Source organism: Leuresthes tenuis, unplaced genomic scaffold (genome assembly GCF_036924035.1).
Source record: "Leuresthes tenuis unplaced genomic scaffold, fLeuTen1.0.hap1 SCAF_20, whole genome shotgun sequence".
NCBI lineage: Eukaryota > Metazoa > Chordata > Actinopteri > Atheriniformes > Atherinopsidae > Leuresthes > Leuresthes tenuis.
In genome coordinates this window covers 20,085,599-20,111,095 of record NW_027325374.1, presented here as the reverse complement: position 1 = coordinate 20,111,095, position 25,497 = coordinate 20,085,599, and the positions used below count along the sequence as shown (strand labels likewise).

General features: G+C 39.6%; 2 protein-coding genes and 3 non-coding genes across 5 annotated transcripts; 2 read left to right on the top strand and 3 right to left on the bottom strand.

Moving 5' to 3' along the window:
* Positions 1–29: 29 nt before the first annotated feature.
* Positions 30–101, top strand: trnaq-cug (transfer RNA glutamine (anticodon CUG)). Its single transcript has one exon. It is a non-coding gene; the product is annotated as a tRNA-Gln (tRNA).
* A 129-nt stretch (positions 102–230) lies between these two features.
* mrpl58 (mitochondrial ribosomal protein L58) lies at positions 231–5,564 on the top strand. Its single transcript, XM_072373121.1, has 6 exons — positions 231–400; positions 502–526; positions 637–696; positions 4,914–4,996; positions 5,133–5,302; positions 5,382–5,564. Exons 1-6 carry the CDS (start codon positions 245–247, stop codon positions 5,464–5,466), a joined length of 579 nt encoding a protein of 192 aa, XP_072229222.1. The 5' UTR covers positions 231–244; the 3' UTR covers positions 5,467–5,564.
* Positions 5,565–5,950: 386 nt separating this feature from the next.
* On the bottom strand, positions 5,951–6,022 carry trnam-cau (transfer RNA methionine (anticodon CAU)). Its single transcript has one exon. It is a non-coding gene; the product is annotated as a tRNA-Met (tRNA).
* A 469-nt stretch (positions 6,023–6,491) lies between these two features.
* trnar-ucg (transfer RNA arginine (anticodon UCG)) lies at positions 6,492–6,564 on the bottom strand. The gene has a single exon. It is a non-coding gene; the product is annotated as a tRNA-Arg (tRNA).
* An 836-nt stretch (positions 6,565–7,400) lies between these two features.
* LOC140278566 (cerebellar degeneration-related protein 2-like) lies at positions 7,401–25,126 on the bottom strand. Its single transcript, XM_072373604.1, has 6 exons — positions 24,678–25,126; positions 15,546–15,658; positions 13,817–13,965; positions 13,563–13,727; positions 13,253–13,460; positions 7,401–12,683 (listed from the first exon to the last, which is right to left on the bottom strand). The coding sequence occupies exons 1-6, from the start codon at positions 24,754–24,756 to the stop codon at positions 11,919–11,921; spliced, it is 1,479 nt and encodes a 492-aa protein (XP_072229705.1). The 5' UTR covers positions 24,757–25,126; the 3' UTR covers positions 7,401–11,918.
* Positions 25,127–25,497: the final 371 nt, after the last annotated feature.

The window sequence follows — 25,497 nt, the reverse complement described above, 5'->3', positions numbered from 1 at the left end:
ATCATATAGTTACAATGAGATGCTTATACGGTTCCATGGTGTAATGGTTAGCACTCTGGACTCTGAATCCAGCGATCCGAGTTCAAATCTCGGTGGAACCTGCATTTTTAATTTTTTTTAATTTTGTAAGCATGGTAAATTAATGCGTCACGCGAATCTATACTTTTTCCTTATTAACGGCATGGAAATTGCAGGAGTTGGACCCTGAACGTGTCTTCACTCGTCATAGCGACGTCAATCCAACATGGCGGCACGCATCGCACGACGTTCGTGTTTATTTTATGGTAGAACAGGGATAAACCTGATTCCACATCTTGGTGAACTCAGGAGTGTTTCTTTACCATTATTTAACAACACTTTCTCGAAGGCTTGTTTTGGGAGCCGAAGAGCAGACACACAGGTCAGTGAAATATACGCCAAACAAATGCAAATGCGATGTAAAGCCAAACTCAATTACAAGCAGCACTGTATTAAACACGTTGTTTGTCCTGACTTTCACAGGACCCCCAGGTGCACATTCCAATAGGTAAACACACATACACACACATATATATATATATATTGAAAAGGTGATTCAGTAAATACTTTTTGGCATTTAATATTTCATTATGAATATCTTTTTCTTTTGGGTGGTAGACCGTCTGACGGTGTCCTATAGCAGAAGCAGTGGTCCCGGTGGTCAGCATGTCAATAAAGGTGATCAAATCGTTGTACAGTCACTGCCTCGGTCTCTATTTTTGTTTAAAATGACTATCAGGTCAACCTTGGAGGGTGTGAATTTAGCAGTTTTATTTAGGAGGAGCGACACAACACAGTTTTTAGTTAACATGGCATTTTTATGACAACTTTAATCTCTTCAGGAACAGACTTCGCTAACGAAAATCAACATTCTCCATTCTTTTCTTCTTTTTTTGTATCATCGTTGACAGATCAGCTTTCAATTCAATTCAATTCAATTCAATTTTATTTATATAGCGCCAGATTACAACAATTGTCATCTCAAGGCACTTAAGTAGTATAGTCCAAGTCAAGCCAATTGGAATTCAATTCATTGTAATCATAAACCAATTAATTCATATAGAGCCAATTCAAAAAATTAATATCCTAGCTAAGGAAACCAACAGATTGCACCGAAACTTGTCTAGAAAAGAGGGAAAGGGGGGGGGGGGACACACCATAACGCCATTCAAAGGATATCTGTTGGAACAGGGAAACATACGTTAATAACCACAATAATGTCACATGTACATAAAATCAATTGTGAAATTAAACAGGGGGAAAAAGAGAGCAAAGTGAGCAAAGGTGTGACAGATGACGTCCCCCAGCAGTCTAAGCCTATAGCAGCTTAACTATGGGATGTTTCAGGATTACCTGAGCCATCCCTAACTATAAGCTTTATCGAAAAGGAAAGTTTTAAGCCTAATCTTAAAAGTGGAAAGGGTGTCTGCTTCCCGGACATTTACTGGCAGCTTATTCCACAAGAGAGGGGCCTGATAACTGAAGGCTCTGCCTCCCATTCTACTTTTAGAAACTCTGGGAACAACAAGTAAACCTGCAGTTTGGGAGCGAAGTGCTCTGTTAGGAAAATATCTTACAATGAGATCTTTAAGATATGATGGAGCTCGGTCATTAAGAGCTTTATATGTGAGGAGAAGAATCTTAAATTCTATTCTGAATTTAACAGGGAGCCAATGAAGAGAAGCTAAAACTGGAGAAACATGATCTCTCCTGTTAGTTCTCATCAGAACTCTGGCTGCAGCATTTTGGATCAGCTGGAGGCTTTTCAGAGAATATGTGGGACAGCCCAATAATAAGGAATTACAGTTGTCCAATCTTGAAGTAACAAATGCATGAACTAGTTTCTCTGCATCACCCTGGGACAGGATGTTCCTGATTTTAGCAATATTACGAAGGTGAAAGAAGGCAGTCCTAGAAACCAGTTTTATATGTGCGTCAAATGATAAATTCTGGTCAAAAATAACTCCAAGGTTCTTCACTGTAGAACTAGAAGCCAAGGAAATACCATCTAGAGTAACTATATAACTAGACAATTTCTCCCTGAAGCGCTCAGGTCCAAAGAGAACAACTTCAGTTTTGTCTGAATTTAAAAGCAGACAGTTCTGAGTCATCCAGGTCTTTATGTCTTTAAGACAGGCTTGTAGTCTGACCAACCTGTTGGTTTCATCTGGTTTCATAGATAAGTACAGCTGAGTATCATCAGCATAACAATGGAAATTTATGCCATGCTGTCTGATAATGTTACCTAATGGAAGCATGTATAAAGTAAAAAGAATCGGTCCAAGCACAGAACCCTGAGGAACTCCATGACTTACTTCAACGTGTGAGGAAGATTCTTCATTTACAAGAACAAACTGGAATCTACCAGATAAATATGACTTAAACCAGCCTAATGCAGTTCCTTTAATCCCAATAACATGTTCAAGTCTCTGTAACAGAATGCTGTGATCGATCGTATCAAATGCAGCACTGAGATCCAACAGGACAAGCACAGAAACAAGTCCGCTATCAAAGGCTAACAGGAGATCATTGGTAACTTTCACCAGTGCTGTTTCTGTGCTATGATGCACTCTGAATCCTGACTGAAACTCTTCAAACAGATTATTTCTATGTAAATGATCACAAAGTTGAACTGCAACTATTTCTTCAAGAACTTTGGACAAAAAAGGGAGATTGGATATAGGTCGATAATTAGCCAACACTTCTGAATCAAGAGTAGGTTTTTTAAGTAAAGGTTTAATTACAGCAACCTTAAAAGTCTGAGGTACATATCCTATCAACAAAGACTGATTGATCAAATCCAATATGGAAGTGTCAATTAAGGGGAAAACCTCCTTGAACAGTCTGGTTGGGATTGGGTCTAACATACAAGTTGATGGTTTAGAAGAGACTATTGCTGTTGTTAGCTCAGAAAGATCAACTGGACAGAAGCTGTCTAGATATAATTCAGGTTCGAAAGATACTTCTAAAGCTGCTCTACTTGATGATACATCAGTCATAATAATGGGAAGGATTCCATTAATCTTCTCTCTGATAGAAACAATTTTATTGATGAAGAATCTCATGAAATCATCACTGCTGAGAGTTAAAGGAATACATGGCTCAACAGAGCTCGGACTCTTTGTCAGCCTGGCAACAGTGCTGAAAAGAAACCTGGGATTATTCTTATTCTGTTCTATCAATAATGAATAATAAGCAATTCTAGCTTTACGAAGTGCTTTCTTATACGTTATTAAACTATCTTTCCAGACTAATTGAGACTCTTCTAAATTAGAGGAACGCCACTGTCTCTCCAGCTTTCTTGCAGTCTGCTTTAACGCACGCAGCTGTGAATTATACCAAGGAGCCATCCTCTTCTGACTGATTACCTTCCTTTTCAGAGGGGCAACATTGTCCAGTGTTGTATGCATTGAAGCTGTAGTGCTGTCAACAAGAGAGTCAAGTTCTACAGGAGTAAAATTTAGGTTGCCGTCCTCTGTCATATCTGCACATGGCAGTGAAGAAAAGGATGATGAAATCAACTCTTTAAATCTGGTTACAGCATTCTCTGACAGACACCTTCTATATGTAGAATTCTTCTCAGAAACCGTGTAGTCAAGTAATGTAAATTCAAAAGTTATTAAAAAATGGTCAGACAAGACAGGGTTATGAGGGAACACTGTTAACTGTTCACTCTCAATGCCATAATGCAAGGGCAATGGTATGATTAAGGCAGTGAGTAGGTCTGTGAACACTTTGAGAAAATCCAATAGAGTCTAATATAGAATTAAAGTTAATATTTAGGCTGTCATTTTCAACATCTACATGAATATTAAAGTCACCCACTACAATGACTTTATCTGTACTCAGCACTAACTGGGATAAAAACTCTGAGAATTCAGACAGAAACTCAGAATAACGGCCAGGTGGACGATACACAACAACAAACACAAGAGGTGTTTTGCATGGAGCCTTGTCATAGACCGCTTTGTTTTTTAATTTTCAGTTTGATTTAAGTATTTCCTCAGCATCAACAAACCTTTTGATAGATTGAATGATTAAGGTGTCCAGAGTTTTATTGTACATCTATTTCAGAGGTCATGGCTGCCGTCTCCGCTGGTCCTTTACCTGACATCAACCCCATATTGTCAACAATGGTGGAAATGTGCTAGTTTTCTTCAGGCAGTCATCTTTCCATGTTTCACTGGACCTGCACCAAACTAAAGTTCCAGCATAATCTCCCTCTTCGATGCAGATTGGTGATTCATCTCTGAATGTCGCTTCCGTCCAGTCCGCCTCAGTCCGTGACAGCTTCTCTTCAGCCCACTGTGACCTTGTTTTCTCCTGTTTAGGTGTTAGCTGTGGACGTAAATTCTCACAGTTTGCTCGTAAACTCTATTTCAATCTTTCTGCATGTCTCCCTTTTACAACCTTCCCATTTTGTTTGTACTTGCTCCAAATTTTAGACACAGTTTTTGCAGATTCAATAAATATGATACATGTACCGGTAATTCCCCTTTGGGGTGAATAATGTATTTTTTCATTTGATTTAATTTTGAAGGAGGTTTATAGTCCCCTCCCTTGTTTCCATTGACTGCTCTCTTAGTACCATGGACCATGTTTCCAGGTGCAACAGCTCCTCAAGGTCTACAAGCACTCTCATTAATTTGCATTTTTAGACTTCTTTTAGACCCAAACACATATTACCTTCAACTGCATTTAATTTCCTTGCGGTATGTTTTACAAAGCTGACATGTTCTGCTGTTAAATAAAATAGTCATCATGTGATTTAAAAAAAAAAACTAAACTAAAACAGCTGACTAACCATTTTCTGAGAGTGAAGATTAAATATCTTTATGGCAGGGGTTGTCGATCTGCTGAAATTGCATCTTAAATCTCTGATTCTCCATCCACAGTTAGCACAAAAGCAGAAGTCCGATTCCATCTGCACACGGCAGACTGGATCCCTGAGGATGTTCGACAAAAAATCCTTCAAAAGGTCAGTCTGACTTGTCGATGACGATTTAAAATAAATAAATAAAAATTGAACTCACACATCACAGTTGATAGAACATTTTTTAGTTATGTGCTTGTACATCTTTTTTTCCCTGTACTCTATAAAACAAACGGCACAGAACAAAACCCGCATCAATAAGGCCGGGGAGCTGCTGGTGACCTCAGAGATGAGCAGGAGTCAGCAGCGAAACCTCTCCGACTGCATACAGAAGATTTCTGCCATCATAGCCGAGGCCAGTGAGAAGCCCCATGAGCCAACAGCCGAAGACATAGCTCTGAGGGAAGCCAGGTAGAAGCACACGCCGTTTATCGGTCCAGCGTGATCATTATGTATCATGAGTAAGTCTAATGTGAAATGTGTCGTGCAGGTTAGAGAAGAGGGACAAGGAGCGACTCAAACAGAAGAAAATCCATTCAGCTACCAAGCACAGCAGACGAGTGGATTTTGACTGACAAATGTTTCCAGGTTTCATGATTTTCATATCTGTGGTGACGCATGACTTGTTTATTTATTGCCTCTAATGCTCCGTTGAATAAAATAAAGCAGAACATATTTTGAAGCTCACCTTTTATGCTGTTGAACCATACAAAAAAGTATTATATGAACAATAAATATGAAAAGAAACAAAGCCATGTATTTTATGGAGTGAAGAAGATGAAATCATCACTGTTATTTCATCCTGTGCCAGTCATTGCACTCTTTTACAATCCCTCAAGCACTACTCCAACCCCACCAGTTCACACTTTCAACTGTCATACAAAACATCATGTGTTTTTCAGGTAGTGCTACTTTTAAACATGAATTGCTGACAGGAAGAGCAAAAACTACAGATAGTGAAACAGAAATATCGAAAATCGAATGTGTCTTATTTTAAATTCTGAACAGTGAGATTAGCCAAAAGAGGAAGAACATTTCGCGAGAAGGAAAAATAAAAAATAGCAGAGGATGGTTTCGATCCATCGACCTCTGGGTTATGGGCCCAGCACGCTTCCGCTGCGCCACTCTGCTCACATCGTAATTTCAACATTGTTGGAAATTTCAAGATGAAATCACATAACGATGGCCACAATTACGATTTATGTAACGTCGATTATGTATTGGGTTTTCGTTCCATACGTTTTCATGCCAGAATGTGATCCTTGAACTTCAACGGTTTGTTGTAATTACTCCGTTTTGTGTGTGTACAACTGAAACTTGCGGTCTGTCTTAAAGGTAGCCTTAATTAAGTTCTAAAAGGAAAAAATCGTATTTCGTATGAAATACGTGCAGCTACTTTTTGCTCAAGCTAGCAAGCTACGTAACTTATAGTTAGGGGATCATAATCTTAGAGGGCGAGTTTTTTTTTATTATTCTTCTTCTTTTTTAGCGATTTATTGGAAGGTGATTTGACAATAACAGCTTGTTGTCAAGCACGATTTTACCTGATCACAAAACTTACCAAAACACAAGTTAAATGTAAAAGACAAAAGGAAAAAAGCGACCACGAAGGGACTCGAACCCTCAATCTTCTGATCCGAAGTCAGACGCCTTATCCATTAGGCCACGCGGTCTGAGTACTAATGGACGGGCAGTGTCTAATACAAATAAAAGGTAGGAGGTAGGGGGTAGTATTTACATTTTTGATTTTTGATTTAAATTTCTGTTGCAACCCAGTGTATACCCCTACCAATATAGGAACAACCAACGTGGAACAAATGTTTATGTAAAAATAATTTGTGCATGTGTAACAAAGTTTTGAAGTTGTAAAAATGTGTATCTGTATGTGTAAAACATATTTGTATCTGTGGAAATGTTTTGTGCATGTGTAAAACTAAATCCGATGAACACACAAATTTCCCACCTTCAAGTGTGACCCTGAAATTACAAGTTTAGTTACAAACTAAACTAAACTTTAAAGTTACAAGTATGAATTTTGATTCGGTTTTGACGCTTACACGTTGTAAATTCTCGCTGACCGTTGACAAAATGCTCAAAATGCTAGCTTAGTTTAACGAGAGTATATACCTGCCGCTTACGGGGCTATAGTTAATCCAAAATTTAGTTAAATCTTCATTATTTTCAGCACAAAACTAAACAGATAAAATAAACAATGTTTGTCGCTTTCATTTCGACGAGTTTAGCAATTACAGTGACGACGCTCTTCTGATGACAATCTCCGTGTATGCAAACTCACCCAAGCTCACTGGGCTCATGTCGGTTAAAAAGAGGTTATGATACGTTTTGATATACATTTTCAATTGTTTTTCGTATTATTCACTGGCTGTGACTAGTTTTACATTCTGTGGTTTTATCTCATGCGAACTGTCTACTCTCCTCTGGAACTTAATTCCGCATTTCTCCCATATTCAATAAACACTAACACACAATAAATACCACATGTAAAATATACTGTCTGAATGCTTTATTAGCAGGATAAAGTAAGTTTCGTTCAGTTATGGTATGAACAAATGACAGACCAGACAAAACCTTAATGGTAATAACCTAGGAACTAATAATGCACACATTTAATAAAAAATAAAGTAATAAAAGCAATGCAAAATAGATACTAATATTCTGGCAATATGTTATTGACATTCACATTTAGGCACTGAAAAAGTTCAAAATAAAGTAAGACAGTCACACACATAAATACACAGGTAGAGTTTTAGATGAGCTAAATATGCAAAAGATGAGACCTTTCAAGTGCAATAGAAAAGGCCTTACAGTACAGAAACCCCACAAGCCTTTTGAAAATAATTACAGGCTCTGGTTTAATGTTGGTTTATCTTTGCCAACTCATATTTTCCCTCTGCTTACGCTCAAACCATTTTAAAAAGACACAAGCTATTACCTCAAATGCATTTAATACGCCACAGTTCTCCCATATAACTAGATTGCTGCAACTGTAAATGGAGCCTTTTATCTATTCATTTATCTTCAACATTAAGATGACCCCTAATGTGTCACAAGTGAGAGGTTTCAGGCTCGGTTATGTCGTCAGCATTAGGGAAGAATTGGGTATAAAATATCAGCTGTATTACGATTCAGTATAACAAAGCTTTACATGTAGAAGATCACCCAGAAAAAGGCATAGTTATTGTAGATTGTGAAAAAGGTGCAATATGTTGCAAGTTAGCTTTATAGTTTGGCAAGACTGATAGGTGTCAGAGAAAGCCCTATATGGTGAAGCTTTCTACTGGTTACAGAGTGACTACACAGTGTGTCTGTTATGTTGTATAAATAAAGAGAACTCTTATTTAAAAAGGCTCTACAGAATACTTAAAAAGGGTCTAAAAAGCAATCAAGCTGTCTTCATTCAGTGGCCTTTTAAAAAAAAAATGACAGTAAAGTCTCTTATTTTGCTCTTCCCCTCCAGTTGATCTGTTGGCTCCTCAACAACTTTGCATGCTTACACAGGAGTGTTCACACCATATTCTTTATGACGAGTGTTTATAATTCCTTGAAATTGCGAAAACAGCTATCAGCAGAGATTGTACTTTGCAACGGCTCTCTATGACAGCAGCTTCATAGCATTTACTGGAATCATATCATCAGCATAATCAAAACCAATCCCACTTAATGAACAATCTCTTTATGTCTAATATCCACAGGAAAGGCTTTTCGGCACTCCACACAGGAGTCGAGGTGATGGGAACAAAGTGGAGAAATAGTAGTACCAAGTTTCCAAATCGAGCTAATTTCCTAACATTATACAGCTACGATCATTTCACTTGATCTCCAATCCACACTGCAAATGAAAAGATGGTTTAAGAGATGAGAAAACTGTTTGGGTAATACTTTTACAGTTTAAATGCTATATATGGCGCCACAGCCACAGATTGTTAGCTTTTCCATGCACACTGGCTGCTCTTTCATTTTTAGCCCAGTCCTCTGACCCGACCATATTCAGAATAATCTGTTTTGTTTGTTTGTTATGCCACTTAACACTGAACTGTGAGTCAATCAAGCTGAAAAAGGCATCCAACTCAAGGGATAATCCAGTGTTGTGTCTACACATAACAAAAAAACTTGACATGAATGTAATTTTTTTTTTAATCTCTATGATCTTAATTATTTGTAGCCTGTCACAAAGATACATAATTTGCTCCCAATCCTTTAGTTGCATTTACAGAAAATGCCACGGAGGATACTGTTTCACAGGCTTAAAATCGTATTTTTGTACCGAAGAGATGATTCCTAAAGAGCTACCAGTTGATAATTTAGTATATCTCAGCATTGCCTTTTTTTTTCCTTGTGTACATATTCCTTGTGTATATATATATATATAAATATACACACATGTATACAAAATGTGAGGTTGCTCAAGATTTTTGCACAGTACTTTACATAAGAAGCAAGGTTAATGAAAGAACTGGTCTAGTTTTTCAGAATAGACTGCAGTCACTGCAGGACAGTATTTGAAAAATTTAATTTCGATCACAATTCACCACTGCTAGTAGTTATGTGATGGTGGTTTCCATTATGGCCACGCTCCCCTTTGAATTAAAATAAAGCAGTAAAAATGACTACGGTAATGGTAGACAAATAGCGATATTACTAGCTATGAACTGTGCACCAGTAAGGCTTCACGCAACTACATAATTAGGGAGTGTACACAGTGGACCGGTGTCTGGTGTTTTCCCAATGCCCCGTTGTTCCCTGTGAAATGGACTTCACAGGCTATTCAGCCATGTTAAAGCAAGGAGCAAAGGGAGCATAAACAAACCCAGTCTTCCTGCTAAGGGAACTTCCCTGAAAAAAAAATCTTCTACTTGAAACAACCTACACTCTATAACTAATGAAGGCAGCCCTCCCGCTACTCACTGTTCTGTTAATACAAGAATCTCAAATGTCTGTTATTTGTGTTTTTTTTTTTTAGCACAGATGTTTAACATTAAGCTTGTTGTAAGTTACACAGCTATGCTAGCCAGTAAACGTTAGCTTAGCTTGTTAATAGGCCAGTTTTAATAGTAGTTATGGCTTGTTTCCCGAATAGTATTTCGTTTTTAGTTTTAATGGTTGTTATTTATATCACATAACCTCTTAAATCACTTCAACAATGACATCATTAATTAACAATAGGTGTGCAAACTTCATAAATGTATATTTTCATATCATAATCTAAACTTTGATATGCCTTTTGGGCATTAATAAAATGTTATTGTATCCTGTCATTTAGCATGTTCTCTCTTTGATGGGTAATTGAATATCAAGATTAATCTTGACAGTCAATCTACTGTGAAGTGAAGAACCAACCTAGCAAGGTAAACCAATGCTGATTTGGCTTAGTTAGCTCACAACAAGCTAATAGTAGCCAACCATGCTAAATTACTACAGCTGCAGTAAAAGGTGTCTCGTGTAAATAAGCATGTGTGTAATCTCTCAGAGCAATGCATAGAAGGAGTGCTGCTGGTGATGTTAGAGGGTGTTCCACATAGAGGAATTTTATCAAGGGGAGTTCCTTTAGCTGACATTCCCTGAGAAGGGGACAGAGGACAGGGAGTACAGTCCATGTACATTGTGGAATGGAACAGAGATATGAATGTGGATAGAGTATCCAGTGAACTGAGACCTGTACAGGAATGTTGTTCTCTGAGCACCTTACCCCATAACAACAGCAGTCCTCACAAATGAGGAGCCATAACATGCACAAAACAATAATCTCCATTTACAGTATGGCTGAAAGTGGCGACTCGGAGCAACTTCACCATCACCGCTGATATTAAAGGAGTTGTACCATTAAATCAGTACACATTACAAATGAAAAAGATTTAAGAAGAAAAGTTAAAGTATCAGCCAAATCTGCAACCATTTGAAATGACACAGTGATTCCCAGTCTTGGGAATATGGGTATGTGAGGATAAGAAATCATTAGGAAAAGGTAAGATCATGAGACAACTAAAAAGCTCTGAAGTAAATTGAATCTTTAAGCAATTATCTATTTTGGTTTCAATTGTAAAATATGTAAAGGCATGTTTTTTTCTTGGCTTTTACAGGTAGTATTCAGTGATTCATCTAAATGGGACAATGATTGTGGGCTGTATAGATGAACAGAATTAGACTCTGCTGTAAGAAACAAGCTCAGCAGCTCATTTAAAAGAAAGCGAGAAATAAATTTGAACTACCAGTAGTTCGTTTTTATGGTTGTTTGCTTGTTCAAAACTTTAAACTGTGAATGATTCAACTCATTTTAATCTTTGTCAACTGAATAAGCTGAGTAAGCTCTTGCTAGGTGTGAACCCAGCAACCCACAGTGGTATGGATCTTTTCATAAAACTATCACGTTTCTAAAAACTGTGAAAACAGCCCTCCGAGGGTGACATCTCATGAACTTCATTAAGCAAGAGTCAGGGCCAAATGTGGGAGGAGAATTATTAGCACCTCAAAGTCATTTTAAACGCAGAGAGCACTGTTGCGTGAGAGGTGAGAGATCATCTAGTCTTATCGTGATTATACAAATGTTAGTAAAGTCCTTTATTATGAACACAACAGATATACTTCTAGTTGATATTACATTTAGGTTTCCACGCCTCAAAGATGAAATTTCCTCTCAGTTTTTTTGTGAAACTAGGATCTTTACTTTATTTTTTAGGCTCATGGCAGGCATACTGCTTCAGCTGTGTTATTGTAATAGTAGTGTGTCAGCTAAGTAAAGCAGTGAAGTCGGTATATATTTAGTCTGAACGATGGATCTAAGAATATGTTGTATGCATGCAAATCAGATTCCGTTTGTCTGGTTGACAGTTGGATGAAAACCGCGCAGTCTGATCTGACCTCAACTTTACCTGATCTGAACTTGAACTTAGCTCTTTTTTAGAGTAGCACCCTCTATAAGAATGTTAACACCGGTACCTGTTCACAAACTGAAGCATTTAACACTTTAATAGCAACAAACTCATCTTCGGTCGAGCCGACTGGTATAAATTTAGTGTTTACTGGATTTGCCAGATTTGCCAGATTTGCTAGTTTTGGTTTTGGTAGTTTTGATGTCCATCTTGGTCTTCTGAATGCGTGAGAAAATCTCCTTAAAAAGTGCCTTGTACTCTGGAGTGTTCTGCCCCAGGCGCTTGTCCACCGCCTCCACCTGTTTGCTGATGCTCTCAATGGCTTCAGGGGTGGAAGGTGACTGGGTGGGTGATGGGGGAGGTGCCGAGGTGGGGCCCATTGCGCAGTCTTTCATGGATGGGTCTCTGGAGACGGGCCGGGAAGTCTGGACACCGGCGTGACACAAGCTCTCCTCATGGCGCCTGCACTTTCCCAACAACTCCTCGTATTTTTCCAGTAAGGCGTGGTACTGCTCGTCCACCTCCCTGAGGATGGACATCCCTCTCTTCCGGACGCTGTTGGCGTGCAGGGCGTAGCTGCCTCTCCTGCGGCCGGACGCATCGCGGGCCACGATGGCATTGAGCGCCGTGTCACTGCAGCTCTTCCTTACAGGGCTGGACTCAGGTAACGCCTCACCTCCAACACCTCCTCCACCCTCAGCCTCCTCCCTGACGCCACCTCCAGTCTCTCCGACCTCCTCCTCCAGGAAAGTGTCAGTTTCGGGGGTAATATTGAGGACAGTCTGGGTAAGGGCCACGCCGTCATCCTCGCTGCTCAGCAGGTAAGTCCGAGCACGACGTAGCTGCTGCAGCTCCTGCAGCTCCACTTCCAATTCACGGACCCTCGCCTGGCAGCTCTCAGCATCCTGGGGGGGAAAGCAACTTCAGTTTTAACTTACAGTAAATCTACAAAGGTCTGTTGGTGTGTTGAGAGAATATGAGTTTAAACAAGAACAGAACTTTCTTCCACTTACAGTCATGAGTAAAAGAAAGAACACCCTCCTTAAGTTCTCTAGTTTTACAATTCAGGACATAAGAAAAAGCCTTCTGTTCCATATCATGTCCTAAAATAAGATGAATACAACTTCATATGAAAGCAACATGCGACATATCAGGCCGCATCATTATTTATAAACATAAGTAGTGCGTGAAGAAATTGAGCATTAAGGGGTGTGTTAATAAAATGCAAAGGAGGAAAGACATCAGCTATTATCTTAGAGAAGCAGTTGTTGCTGCCATTAATCTGGAAGGGTTATAACCTCATGGAAATGCTTTGGGGTTCTTAAGAGTTCTGTGCATAAACAAATGTCCCCAAATTGCAATGAACTGAAGCAAAGCTGCAAAGAGGAGTAGAACTAAGTTCATCCACAATGATTTGGGAATGATAATAACACAAGATTCTAAGTCTTTGCTGTATTTCTGTTTTGCAGGGTACCTGCACCCGTGTCTGCAGCCGGGAGAACTCTGCAATCAGGAGGTTGCACTCCCTCTCCACTCCTTCCCTTCTCCCCCTCTCAGTCCGGACAGCCGCTCGCAGAGCCGACACCGCCTCCCTCAGGTGCTGGTTCTCTTCCTCAAAAGGCGGACGCTTGGCATCCACGGTGAAGCTCTCGGCCCTGCCCACCACAAACTCATCCTCATACCTGACAAAGAGAGACGTACTTAGCTCGCTCCGTTGTAAGTTTTTCACAAATGCAAATGAGTGAAATCCCTCTGAACTCTTTCACACTGGAAATAACACTCACCTGGGTGCTGTGCAAAGCTCCCTCAGGCATGGAAATGAGTGGATGGTCTTGCGTCGCTCCCTCTTCTCCCTTTTGACTCGGAGCTGCTCCATCGAGCGAAGCTGCTCCACCTGCCCTGACAGAGACTCCACCTGGTTCTGCAAAGCCTCAATAGTCCCTGTCAACCTGGTGTATAGAGAGCAAAAAGGCAAAGCTTATGGATAGAATAAAAGAAGGCACAAAACAGAAGAAAAAGAGCTCCCAGTCCATCGCACCTCTCGATCTTTTGCTGCGAGGCTTTGCTGTCCGTCACCAGAGTGTGGTTGGTGCGTTCCAGTTCTCTGGCTGTGCCGTCCAGCTGCTCGTACACTTTGGCATGCTGCTCGTTCATGTCCCGAAGAACCTCCAGTTGCTTTGTTAGGTACTAAATCGCAAACACATACATATGTTTAGTAGGGACACTAAAATTTCTAATAAAGCAGTCACATCCTGAGAGAGATTTTGTTGCTGCTCTGGCACTTATATCACATGATCTTCATCTGCAGGTGGAGCTTGCCAGTTATCAAACAAATCTGATCACAAATAGAACTTTTCTTTTCATAAGTGATGGATCTATAGCCCTGTACTCAATTCAGTGAAGCCTCAGCCTACAAATACATTCCAAAGTAATGGGTCTGGGTCATCCAGGAAAACACAGACTAAAAAAACTTTATCTAAAAAATGTTTTAGGACTAACCTTTACAGCAGAGAGGTGCCAGAGAGACTTGTTTTATTTGAGAGTTAAAAAAAACATATTCAGGTCAATTGTAATTCCAAAGTTCCTCATTGTATTACTGGATGCCATACAGAGAAACTATGTAGTTAGGAGGTCTATGGTAATATAAGACAAAATACAGTATGGCAATGTACATTTATACAGTGGTGGCTGATAATGTTCCCTGAAAAATATTGCCTGTATCGCAAGAAAAGTATCTGTCCTACCATAATCAGCCACTGAATCCCACGATGAGCTTTTTGTGTGTTCAAAGATGTTGTCATTAACAGAAATTAAATAGAATCCGTCAAGTTAATTAGAATCCAATGAGTGTAGTTCCTTTAATCAAAAATGGCACTTTACAGACTCTGGAATCATTCTGTAAAGTACCAAAGTGCCCATGAAATCAGATATGACATCTAAATAATTTAATTCAATATGTGTTAGCTGCAGGGGTCGGTAGGGAGAGGTCCCTACTGTTGCTCCACCACCGTTAGATGTTCTGGGATTAAAGGAGCAAAGCATCACTGAAGGGTGGCTCCCGGCTGATGAACCTGCAGCTACTGTCGGAAGTACGACAGGCATTAATATATCTATTCTTTTACCTGTGCTTCCACTTGTGTTGCAATATACCTCACTTATACACCAGTATCTACCCCTACAATAACTAAAAATAAAAAATAATAATAAAAAAAGCTGTGGAGGTATTCTTCATGACATGTCCTGGAAAAAGAAATGGTGATTAGTTGCTTAGTACTCAGGAGTCCAGTGAATTTCAGTTCCAAATATCAAAAATAATGGCTCAACTGATGTAGAATGGTGGGAGGGGCCTGATCAGGGCACCTGGAGCTGACCAATCAGAGCAAACTGAGCTTTCTAAGAGGGTCTTGGCTTCAGTTGGAAACACAACAGCTTTACTTGGAATTTTAAGTACTAACATTTGATAATATATGTGAGCACAGAGAAAATGAGAGATGCAAAAACATGTAAAGGGTTATAGGGGGAAAAAAGGTGCCATCACTGAAATGCTCATTAACAGATGATGTCATCTAGTGACATTTATTGATATTTTTCTTCGAAGATTTAACTACATTACATTGGAAATAGTTTGCAACACTGACATAAATATGTGCAAGCTATTAGCACTCTGCAAGCTGTTTTTGGAAGATGGCATTTTTATGTTTGGGGCTCTATTCCAAAGAAAATTCAACTGAATCTTGACATCTTTGGCAGGGCTCTGTGCTTCGTACCTCAATCTCTTGCACTTGCTCCTCATTAGTGATGTACATCTGCTGCAGAGAGTCCTCCAGCTCTTTGTTCCTCTCTAACAGAGTCTTCCCAAGCTCTGCTGCCAAGTGGAGGTCTAGACATCAGAGGGATACAGACAGAAATATTAAAAGGACAAATTAGATTCAAATAGGACAAAAAAGGAAGAGCATGGAAAATGAAGAAAATGTGGAAAGGAAGATTTACGGATTTATGCTAATGAATGAAAAATTGGGGTGGGACTTTAAAAAAAAGGAAGAATTTAGTCTCAAGGAAAAAAGAAATTGCAGCTGCATAATTCATAACACTACTGTCACCATTAATAGGGCACATTGCTCTATTTCAAGCAAGGTTATAATAGGGTTTGGAATAATCAAATAGGTCATCACATCACCCAGTCTGCACCAGTTGTATTATAGAAGGAGGACAGCTGGAGGACAGAGAGGCAGAACTCCTCCCTGCAGCATGTCCCCCTGCAGGTCCTCCACTCTCTGCTGACTAAAAGGTCAGAGACTGATGCCAAAATTATTTGAACAGACAGCTTTCCACTAAGATTCAGGCTATATTTTACCAAGCAAGCTGGCAGATTCATATCTAAAGTATCAAATACAAGTGCTCTTTTGGCAGTCACTGCAACACCGTTCTTATTTGCGTTTCCACACTGCTAATGCACCATCAAAGTAAGATGAGTCACCGTCATCATTCTCAGTTCTGGCTGTGCTCTGACTCAGCAGCACCGACGGCCTGCACTGCTGCATGTCAGCAAGATGTGGCTCGCAACCTCAGAGAAAAGGTGGAGCAAGCTGAACAGCAGCTCACACAGTCCCGGCTCCTGCCTTAATAATGCATAGCGATCAGTGGGAAAGATGCCAGGCCAACACTAATCCTGAGCTGCAAGTGCCCCGTTACAAAGGAGCAAATTGAATGATCTTGTTGTTATCTTTAATGATTTATTTTTCTATTTTAGCTAATTATCAACAGAACTCAAAGATGATTGTTGTCATACTCTGGAGTTCCTCAAAGCTATATGAAGTATTTTTGTTCCTTTTAGCTCATTGTTTTGATTGGCTGTTTTAGTCCAGCCTGCTGTACAGTTGGTGGAGACCAAATGAAGAGCAAAAAGCAGAATTACTGTGTGCTTAAGGGCAGATACATATTTCCAAAAGAATATCAACGTATAAATAGTAGCACAGTGTGAAATTCTGGGTTGTTACTGATATGAAAGGTAATCATTTGTCCGATAGCCGATACCAATTGTTTTAGTCATTCATTTTCCCTTTAATACCAGGGAAACAATGAAATATACATCATAAAATACCGAACAGTGTTAAAGTATTTCAGCCTGTCACACTATATTTGAATGAGTACAACTTCATTAACAGAAGTGTATCAAAAACCTTTATCAGAGACCTTCATATAAGAAGATTCTTTGTGTAAAAAAACAAATAAAATAACTGTCAAAATAATTTTTAAACTACTCCGTGCTAACACGATCAAACTTTTTTTCTTTTTTTGTGTGTGTCTAACAAAATTGAATTTAAATAAATCAGTCAGTTTCAGGGCAAACACAACCAGGACACACCAAAGACGCATCAACCACTGCCATCGGTTAATGTTCTCCTATTTACCGATAGGCTGATAGCAGTCAATGAGCTGAGTATCGACTGATGCTGATGTTAGACCGACACATCCGTGAATCCCTAATAAAAAAAATACATATATGCTAACAGTTATTGTTGCTAAAAGATTTTTTTCTGCTTTCTTGAAGTGGCTACACATTACAGACTTTTCAGTAGTCAAACTAATAACTCATGATATCACATGTCACATCCAATAATACATTATTATCATTAGCACCATGCAGAATATGTCAGTTGCTAAATAATAAGAAATTGCAGCACAGAAATGCAAAAGATTTTGGTTAATTTACAATCAATGGCCTGTTCTTTACTATCATCATTTAGAAAAGCTGGCATTTAATTCGACAGCTGTATTTTCAACACAGCATTTTCTGGCACCACATTCCTCCTTCGCCTCTTCTCACCTTGTTCGGCTAAAATAATGAGCAGCAAGCAAAGCGTGCTGATGCCAGCAGCTCCACATGGAGCAATTCACACGCTGCTGATAGCTTAATGAATTCCTGTGGGGCCCCGGCCTCAGCGGCTCAGGTACCACTGAATGAATCCTTCCTCGAGTGAGTGGATGGCCACCCAGGCCTCTTTTTGTTAGCATGAGTAACTAGAAACACAACTTAAAAGTTGGATTTAACATCTATTATGCGAAACTTGAGCAGCCCATAATAGTAATAATATGAGAACAAATTACCCTCTTAATTACACTGTATGAAGATGTGTCAGAGCTTTCATACAACAAATTTTCTTAGCTACCAATAATACGGCCCACGGAATATCCAGGTACATGAAACCTACACAAAAAGAGTGATTACCTGTTTTAAAAGGCAAAGAAAAGCATACTTGCAGGCTGGAAGACGTGGAGTTTCCCGTTCGTATCAACAATTTCTCCATTTTCCTTTTGTTTCTAACTTTATTTTCAGTCACTGCTTACTTTGTCTTTCATTCACTGTTTAGGTTAAAACAACCACTTGGTTAGGGTTAAGCAAACAAAATGGCTTGCTGTAGTATACACCCTCTCACAACTTATAATTAAAGTTAGAAAATGTCCTTATTCAGGGTTACCAGGTGACGAGACCAGAAAACTTTCTGGTTTACATTACTGTATAAGTTGTGCTGGAGAAAAATGGAAATGATTTTCAACTGTTTTTTTATTTCCTGTCTATTTCAGATTATACAATAAGATTTTGTTTGGATGACAAGCTCAGTCCAGTTGAAAAGACTGGACTCAGGGTAAAAGTTTGTAAATTGATCATCCATACATTTTTAATACCCACTTAATCCAAATGAGGGTCATGAGGGGCTGGTGCCTATCCCAGCTGCCAGGGTAAAACCCTGAATAGGTTGCCAGTCTGTTGCAGGGCCAACACAGAGAAAAACGAGACAAATAACCATGCACACTTGCTCTCACTCCTAAGGTCAATTTAGAATCACCAATTAGGCTACAATACAAGTTTTTGATGGGAAGACGCCGGAGTACCCCTGCATAAGTGGGGACTTCATATTGAAAAAAACCTCTAAAACTCGAACTAGAAACCCTGTTTCTGTAGGGCGACAGTGTTAACCAGCACACCACTGTGCAGTCTTGTAAGTGGACCTAAAGCCTCCAATTCTTTTCCAAAATCAAGAAGGAACTTTAACGTTCATTCAAATGTCCACGTTTTGTTGGTAGAGCCAAAGAACAGTGAAAATGTATTCTTCTCGAATTTTAAGATTTGAGTAACTGCTAGCTCTGGCACACATGCAGTGAATAAGATGGACTGATCAAAACATATTGTACGCAATGTTTCTTTAAGGTATTACGAACTAAATTAGAAAGCTTCTTTTAAATCGTAACCAGAAAGTGCATATGCAATTTGGTGATATCTCCATAGCGTTGGTCTTTCAAAAAAACATTCCATGTTCACTCTTTCAGAGATCGACACGAAATGAAAGCTAATGCTACTCGGTGTGGTTTGCTAACATGTTAGCTATATAAACTATATTCATATGATGTCAGCATTAACTATTCGTACTCTGTTCACAAGTGGCTGAAAAACAGGTATAAGATTTTTATTTGCTGAAAGGTTTCATCAATTCCAAAAACTTTTGGCACACACAAAATCATTTGCTTGAGCTGAGATGAACTGGGTAGTTTGTATTAGCAGCAATAATTCAACAGCTGAACGCAATAAAATTATTCCGAGTACCTTGTTTCTAAACCTTGTTTCTAAAATAAATAAATTATGCAATTTTTTTACAGTCACTGTAATGCTAGCCTGAACCAGCATTCATTCCCAAAACCCAAAACTGAACTGGTAGCTACAGCTGTTTGAAACCAAAGTTCAAAAACCACCAAGTAAAACAAATCAAATACTGTTTGAGCGCCACTGTCAAATATTTAATTCTCTTTAGCTGCCCAGTGAACACAACACAGCCACAGTGACATGAGAATAACAGAGCAAGAAGAGGAGAAAGAGGGGGAGGAGGGGGAGGGAAGAAGAGGGAAAGGAAAACAATAGAATTAAAGGACAAGAGAGTCAATCGATAGAACTCACTCCACAAGAAAACGACTTTGCATGTCAAGACTCGATCGACAGCTGTCTGTTTGCTCAGGACGTGACCTATAAGTTTATCTCATACACATAATCTGGCGACTGGTATTTTCAACCAGCTGCAATGAGAAAAGAGTGTGGTGATGTCTTCCACAGCTGTTTTGTTTTGGTAGGTGCAGATAACCCATGAGATTCACTGGAATGTGGAAACTAATAAGACTTCTCCATTTCCTTTTTTTCCTCCACTGCACACACTTTACATGAAAGGCTCTAGAAAAACTCACTGGCCTATATAGTCCAAATACGCAATATCTCGAAAGATTTTTGGGATCCACCCTCAGACTCTATTTCTTTAATACTTACGATAGTCAAGAAATAACAGGAGAATTGACATAGTTCAGGAAGGAAGCAAAGTCAACCAGTTCTGTTCTCTCAGCTAACACAGCCCCATATGGACCTCTTGCTCCTGAGCCAGGAGAGGCTCTGGCTAACACACAACAGGCTCAAACAAAAATCTTAATCATATGTCGGCATTCCTCCTGTTTTTTTCTGCTTTTAAGGCTTGACATGTGACCTGCATCATAGCCAGCATTTAGATTTCTATCTTATATCTTCAAAAGATTGCTCATGATGCATTGATCTGAATCAGGCGTGTTGAAGCAGGGAAACGTCGAAAACCTGCAGGACAGTGGCCCTCGAGGACCGGATGTGGGGCACTAGGACATAGTGATATCTAGCACTATGAATTGCAAAAGACATACCAAACTCTGCAAATAACACAAAATGCCTGTTTTAGACCCAGTGTTTGGTTTGTCCCTTCTGGGCCACGGTAGTAACATGGCAGAGCAGCAGGGATGGGCACTAATGATATCTTTTGATCTAAATTCCTAATTTTTAAAAGTAATACAGTCCCAATGATTAGATTGTTTTACCTTAACACTAGATACAGGTACTTTAACAAAGTGATGTGTGATTGCTGTTCACCTTATCAGTCTAAATAGGGAAAAAGGGCTGCTGTGCTGTATACACTATAAATAGACATTTAACTGACTAGACGAGGAATTGAGGAACACAATTTGCTTGGCTTTCTTTAATGGTAAAGCAGAGCAATCTGATGATATGACGATACAATACAACTATATTTATCTCAATATAAGATAAATGCTTTCCAGGATCTCGACAATACTCCTGGGAGAAAAATAGAATAACTAATTTAGGTTCCTGTTTATAACTTAATGCACAAGAACATAATTGGTTTGGTCTCCTAGGCACCTTCCTTTGTAGGTGAAAAATAGAACCTGCAGGATGGACCATATATGGCCAAGGATGACTCAGATTCCCCAAAAAGAGACGAAAAATGTAGCAGGGGGGAAAGGGACAAATGAAATAATCCAGTTAGCCTGATGCTATCGACCCAATCTCAGCTACTGTACGTGTAAGAAAGTGAGGAGTTTGATGGATTAATGATGCAGTTGTGTGTAGCAGTTGTGGTAAAGATCCAAATTCTGACCTGAACCCTAAGGGCAGACAGGTTGAGGAAATAAATAAAAATTTATGAGCAAAACTAAAACTGTAACAATGGCAGGAAATCCAGAACACAAAAGGTCACAAAACACAAGGCAGAGGATGGCAAGGAAATACTAGCCTGGCATAAGAACACAATCTCACAATGTGAAACACAGTGAGCACGCACAGAACAAAGGAGAGCCTGGAAATACATACTGATGGAGGATAACGACTGACACAACGCAGGTGCGGTTGTTACTAAACTAGGACCAGGTGTGTGGGGGGGCCAGAAAGCAAGACTTACTGAGAAAAACAAGGCTACAGAACATGAAAACAAATGCAAATAACCACAAAACCAAGACAAGCTTAACAAGGACACGTAAAAAAGCTGTTGCCTATTAGCTTCATTGATAATGATGGCTATTAGCTTCAATGATGTCCTCAAATCCTAAAAGATCTCTTGGAGATCCAGATATACTTGAATTTAATATGTACTTATGTTGTAGCTGGATCGGCAACTTCTATACTTTTTTTTAAAGTTTTGAGTACTCAGATTTACTTTTTTTAATTAGTATTACTGAGTAGCTGTTTCTTATATATTTTCTAAATGGAGAAGTTTTATGGATTTCTTTCTTAGAATTAAAAGTTGGTTTTCCAACTTATTTTGTCTGTTTAAAGGTTTTATATGACAGCTGATATGCAAGGGGTCTGATAGACCATTGATACATGAGTTTGATGATCTTTTAATATAATTTGAGCATCTTTATTCCAAAGCTTGATGATATACGGCCTTTTGAGTAACAATATCGTCGTTAGTCCAAAACTGTCTCCTACTATGGAAGCCTGAACACAAAAAGAACACAAACCTTGATCAGACTTGTTCTAAAGAACAATAGCTTCCCCGCAATACCTGCATGACAACAAGGTAATACAATGTCAACGGTGCCCCTGTCTGATGGCTTCATAGCATCGAGAAATGTCATCCGACAAAAGACCAGCTCGGGCAGTCAGCACTTTGAAGCCCAGCGCTGCTCTGTGAGCTCTGACATCCTCTCTGCTCCATCAAACAGTGTTGCAGAGTCGCATGGAAGCACGCATGTAGACACAGCTTGCATTTTTCTGAGACCAGCCATTTTTACTGTCATCTTAATTTTCAGCCTTCTCTTTTGCTGCGGCTCTATTCGACTCCATCTTTCTTCTTCACCGCCTCCCAAAACAAAGACGAATGAACAGCTATTTTTACTCATGTGCTTTGTGCACAAGAAACAAGTGGGCTTCAGAAATCCACATCGTGATGGCAATCGTGTGTGTTTCCAGTCAAGTCAAATCACAGCATCAGCACCATTTCACCCCAGTTGGAGGAAATGCAATTAGCTGTCCCGAGAGCAGGTGATTGAGAGATGAAGGGAAACAGGAAATGAAGTGAATGGTGCAGAGAACACGATGACTCATGATTCACTTCTACAATGTAAAACTGCCTGGAGGAGGCAGTCATTTAGGCAGAAGATATGATAGAACTTTGGATTATAGGCCATATTGCACATACTTTAAGATGAATGAGGGTTAAATTTGATTATAAACTGGCTGATGAATGCCTTTGATATGTTTAATCCACAGCAATATCCACAAAATAATTGCTCCCAAGAACTAGAACGGAAAATCCTCTTCTCGTCTACATGGAAACTATCTTATTTAATCTGTCTGTCATCACATAAATTGCATATAGGATCAGCACTGACATACATATGCGAACCTTCTAAAGGCTTTTTACATGTTCTGTTCATACTTAAAACCTTTCAAACAATGTTATCAATATGAAACTAAAAAGACCATGATAACGTAGATCAAATAACTTCTCTTGTGCAGCTGGGATAGATTCAGTTATTATGTCAACGTGTAAAGCAGATGGCCTAAATCAACGTGATCCAACCGCAGCCCTACGGCCCTCAATCCTCAGGCCCCTGCACTCTGCTCCAATCCAATTTAAGCACAAGAAAACGACTTCTGATTGAAGAAAAGCCTCAAACTTTCACTTTCCCCTCAACCATTTTCAAAAAAAAAATTGACATGGAAAGTAAGCAACATATTTGCTTAATTTTCATCACATTCCAGCTATAAAGCCTCTTTTACAGTTCTGGTCTGACAGGTGCTTTACTAGACTTCATGTTATCATTCATGTTATTTTCGAGATAACTTTATTTTGTGCACGAGTGCTGTGTATAAGTAGGTTCACATCCTTTAGAACTCTGAAAAGATAAGATTCTTTTAAAATACAGGGAACACAGAGGGTACAATCAATCAAAACAACAGTTGAATGATCAGGGAATATCACCTATAAAGCTGCCTGATAATCCACTAAATCAATCATTTTTCATTGACAGGGGTCACAAGAATCCACTCCAATAAAACTTCTAGAACAAAAAAATAGTTTTAAAGCTGTTGCATCATTTAGCCAGCAGCTGAGTCTGATTTTCACACCAGTATTCTACACTGTCCACTTGTTGGCGATTGGATCACCCACGTAAACAGACCCAGACAAGGTTGAAAATTTTGTTATCTCGTCTTTTAAAGGCCCCATAGGTGGAACAGGAATTTCAAAAAGGCATATAGATTGCTTACATCTTGCCTTAATTGCCAAATTTTCATTCATATTAGACCTATGAGATCATGTAGATTAATCATCAGCTCATGTCGCTACCCTTAAAGTACAGTAAGGTGCAGCTCCACAGCCTGATGGTTTCAACACACATTATTCCAATATGTAAACTAGTCTTACAATTTTAGTGACCACATTATAAAAGCATCTTTCTTCTGCTTATACCAAGATATGATATTGAAGTTTCTATGGATCATTAACCTTGTTTGTTCAAAGAAGCAGCAGTACTTCCTTTTCCAAAATCAAATCATTACGTTGTTGCACTGTTTCACCAATAATTATCATAATATATTGGAGATTTGGGTTAGCCTAAAATGATTGGCAAAAGCCTCCAGGAATACTGAATGAAGTGCACAGGAGCCTCTGCCAATTAATGTATCCTATATATAAAAAAAGAAAAAAGTAATTTCATACAATAATACAAGAGAGATTTTTTTCCAATAAAATCAACCAATCAGTGATGGTACTATGCCTTTACCTAAAGGAAGAAGCGTTACATCTTCCATCGACAACGAATCACAGTTTTCATGTTGACAGTTTCCAACGATGCAAAGGCCTTGGCATGCTTTCAATGTATTGTTTTAAAAGAAACACGATCTGCTCCTAACCAACTCCTTCATTTATCAGTTTATGGAGTGAAATCAGTAGAAGTGAGCATTAAAAACTCCGAATGACGTCTCCCACCACCACAGAGAGCCTTTGTTCAGAGGGCCAGCTGACCGGCCGGTGCCAGCAGCTGACAGAGGGGATGCTGCGGGCACGGCCAGGGAGGATGGTGCCTTATCTTACCCTGCTCCAGGTCCTGCTGGTCGTACCACGGCTCTTCCTCTTCGGTTACGAATTCCTCCATTCTCGCTGAGCTTAGCATGGGTGTCCCCCACCGTCTGAACCCAGGAAAACGACAGGAGTACACCCTCCGACGCCTCAGTCTGAACAAAAGACCTCCAGCAGGCAGGATCCTCCAGAAAGCAGCGGTCGCTCCTTAAAGTGGGAGCTGCGCTCTGGCCCTTCGAGTGTTGTGATGTGCCGTGTGGCGCTACGTGTTTCCTCTCTCCTTCCGCTCCGGGTTTCCTCAGCCTCTCCCTCTCATCCCCCCACCATCACCCGGCACCAACCCATCCCGGTGCTCCGACCAGCCGCTGCTGCAGCTGCACACGACAGACAGACGTGGCAGCGATGTTGCAATAACAGCACTTCCTTTCTGCGGTTTTCAGCCGCACACTCGCGATGCCTTCATGTGCGGCTCGTAAGCTTTGATTTTGTCGCCGCTTATGGTCAACTGTGTAAATGAGTGAAGCTCTAACTACACTCCGTGATTCAGTAGCCTGTTGAAGCACTTTTAGCAGCAATCATTTGGAATAATCATTTTATATGTGATGTTATTAGTCTCACGTCTTGTGGCGAAACTTTGCAACGTTGCTTCCTAAACATTCTTTCGAGTTTGTGGACATTAATTTACCAACAGCTCTATTAAGGCCCAACCACAGCATTTCAATCAGGTTCAGGTCTGAACTTTAACTGGACCATTGCCACACCTTGATTCTTTTCTTTTTCAGACATTCTGTAGATCTGCTGCTGTGTTTGGGATCATTGTCCTGTTGATGGCCCA

Bases quoted from the DNA above. Each gene is read 5' to 3' on its own strand.
- mrpl58 (XM_072373121.1), top strand. From the start codon at position 245: ATGGCGGCACGCATCGCACGACGTTCGTGTTTATTTTATGGTAGAACA. The intron at 697-4,913 runs GTGATCAAATCG...CTCCATCCACAG, and splicing joins TGGTCAGCATGTCAATAAAG to TTAGCACAAAAGCAGAAGTC. The intron at 4,997-5,132 runs GTCAGTCTGACT...CAAACGGCACAG, and splicing joins GACAAAAAATCCTTCAAAAG to AACAAAACCCGCATCAATAA.
- LOC140278566 (XM_072373604.1), bottom strand. From the start codon at position 24,756: ATGCTAAGCTCAGCGAGAATGGAGGAATTCGTAACCGAAGAGGAAGAG. The intron at 15,659-24,677 runs GTAAGATAAGGC...TCTGATGTCTAG, and splicing joins CCAGCAGGACCTGGAGCAGG to ACCTCCACTTGGCAGCAGAG. The intron at 13,728-13,816 runs GTGCGATGGACT...TCTATACACCAG, and splicing joins TCGCAGCAAAAGATCGAGAG to GTTGACAGGGACTATTGAGG.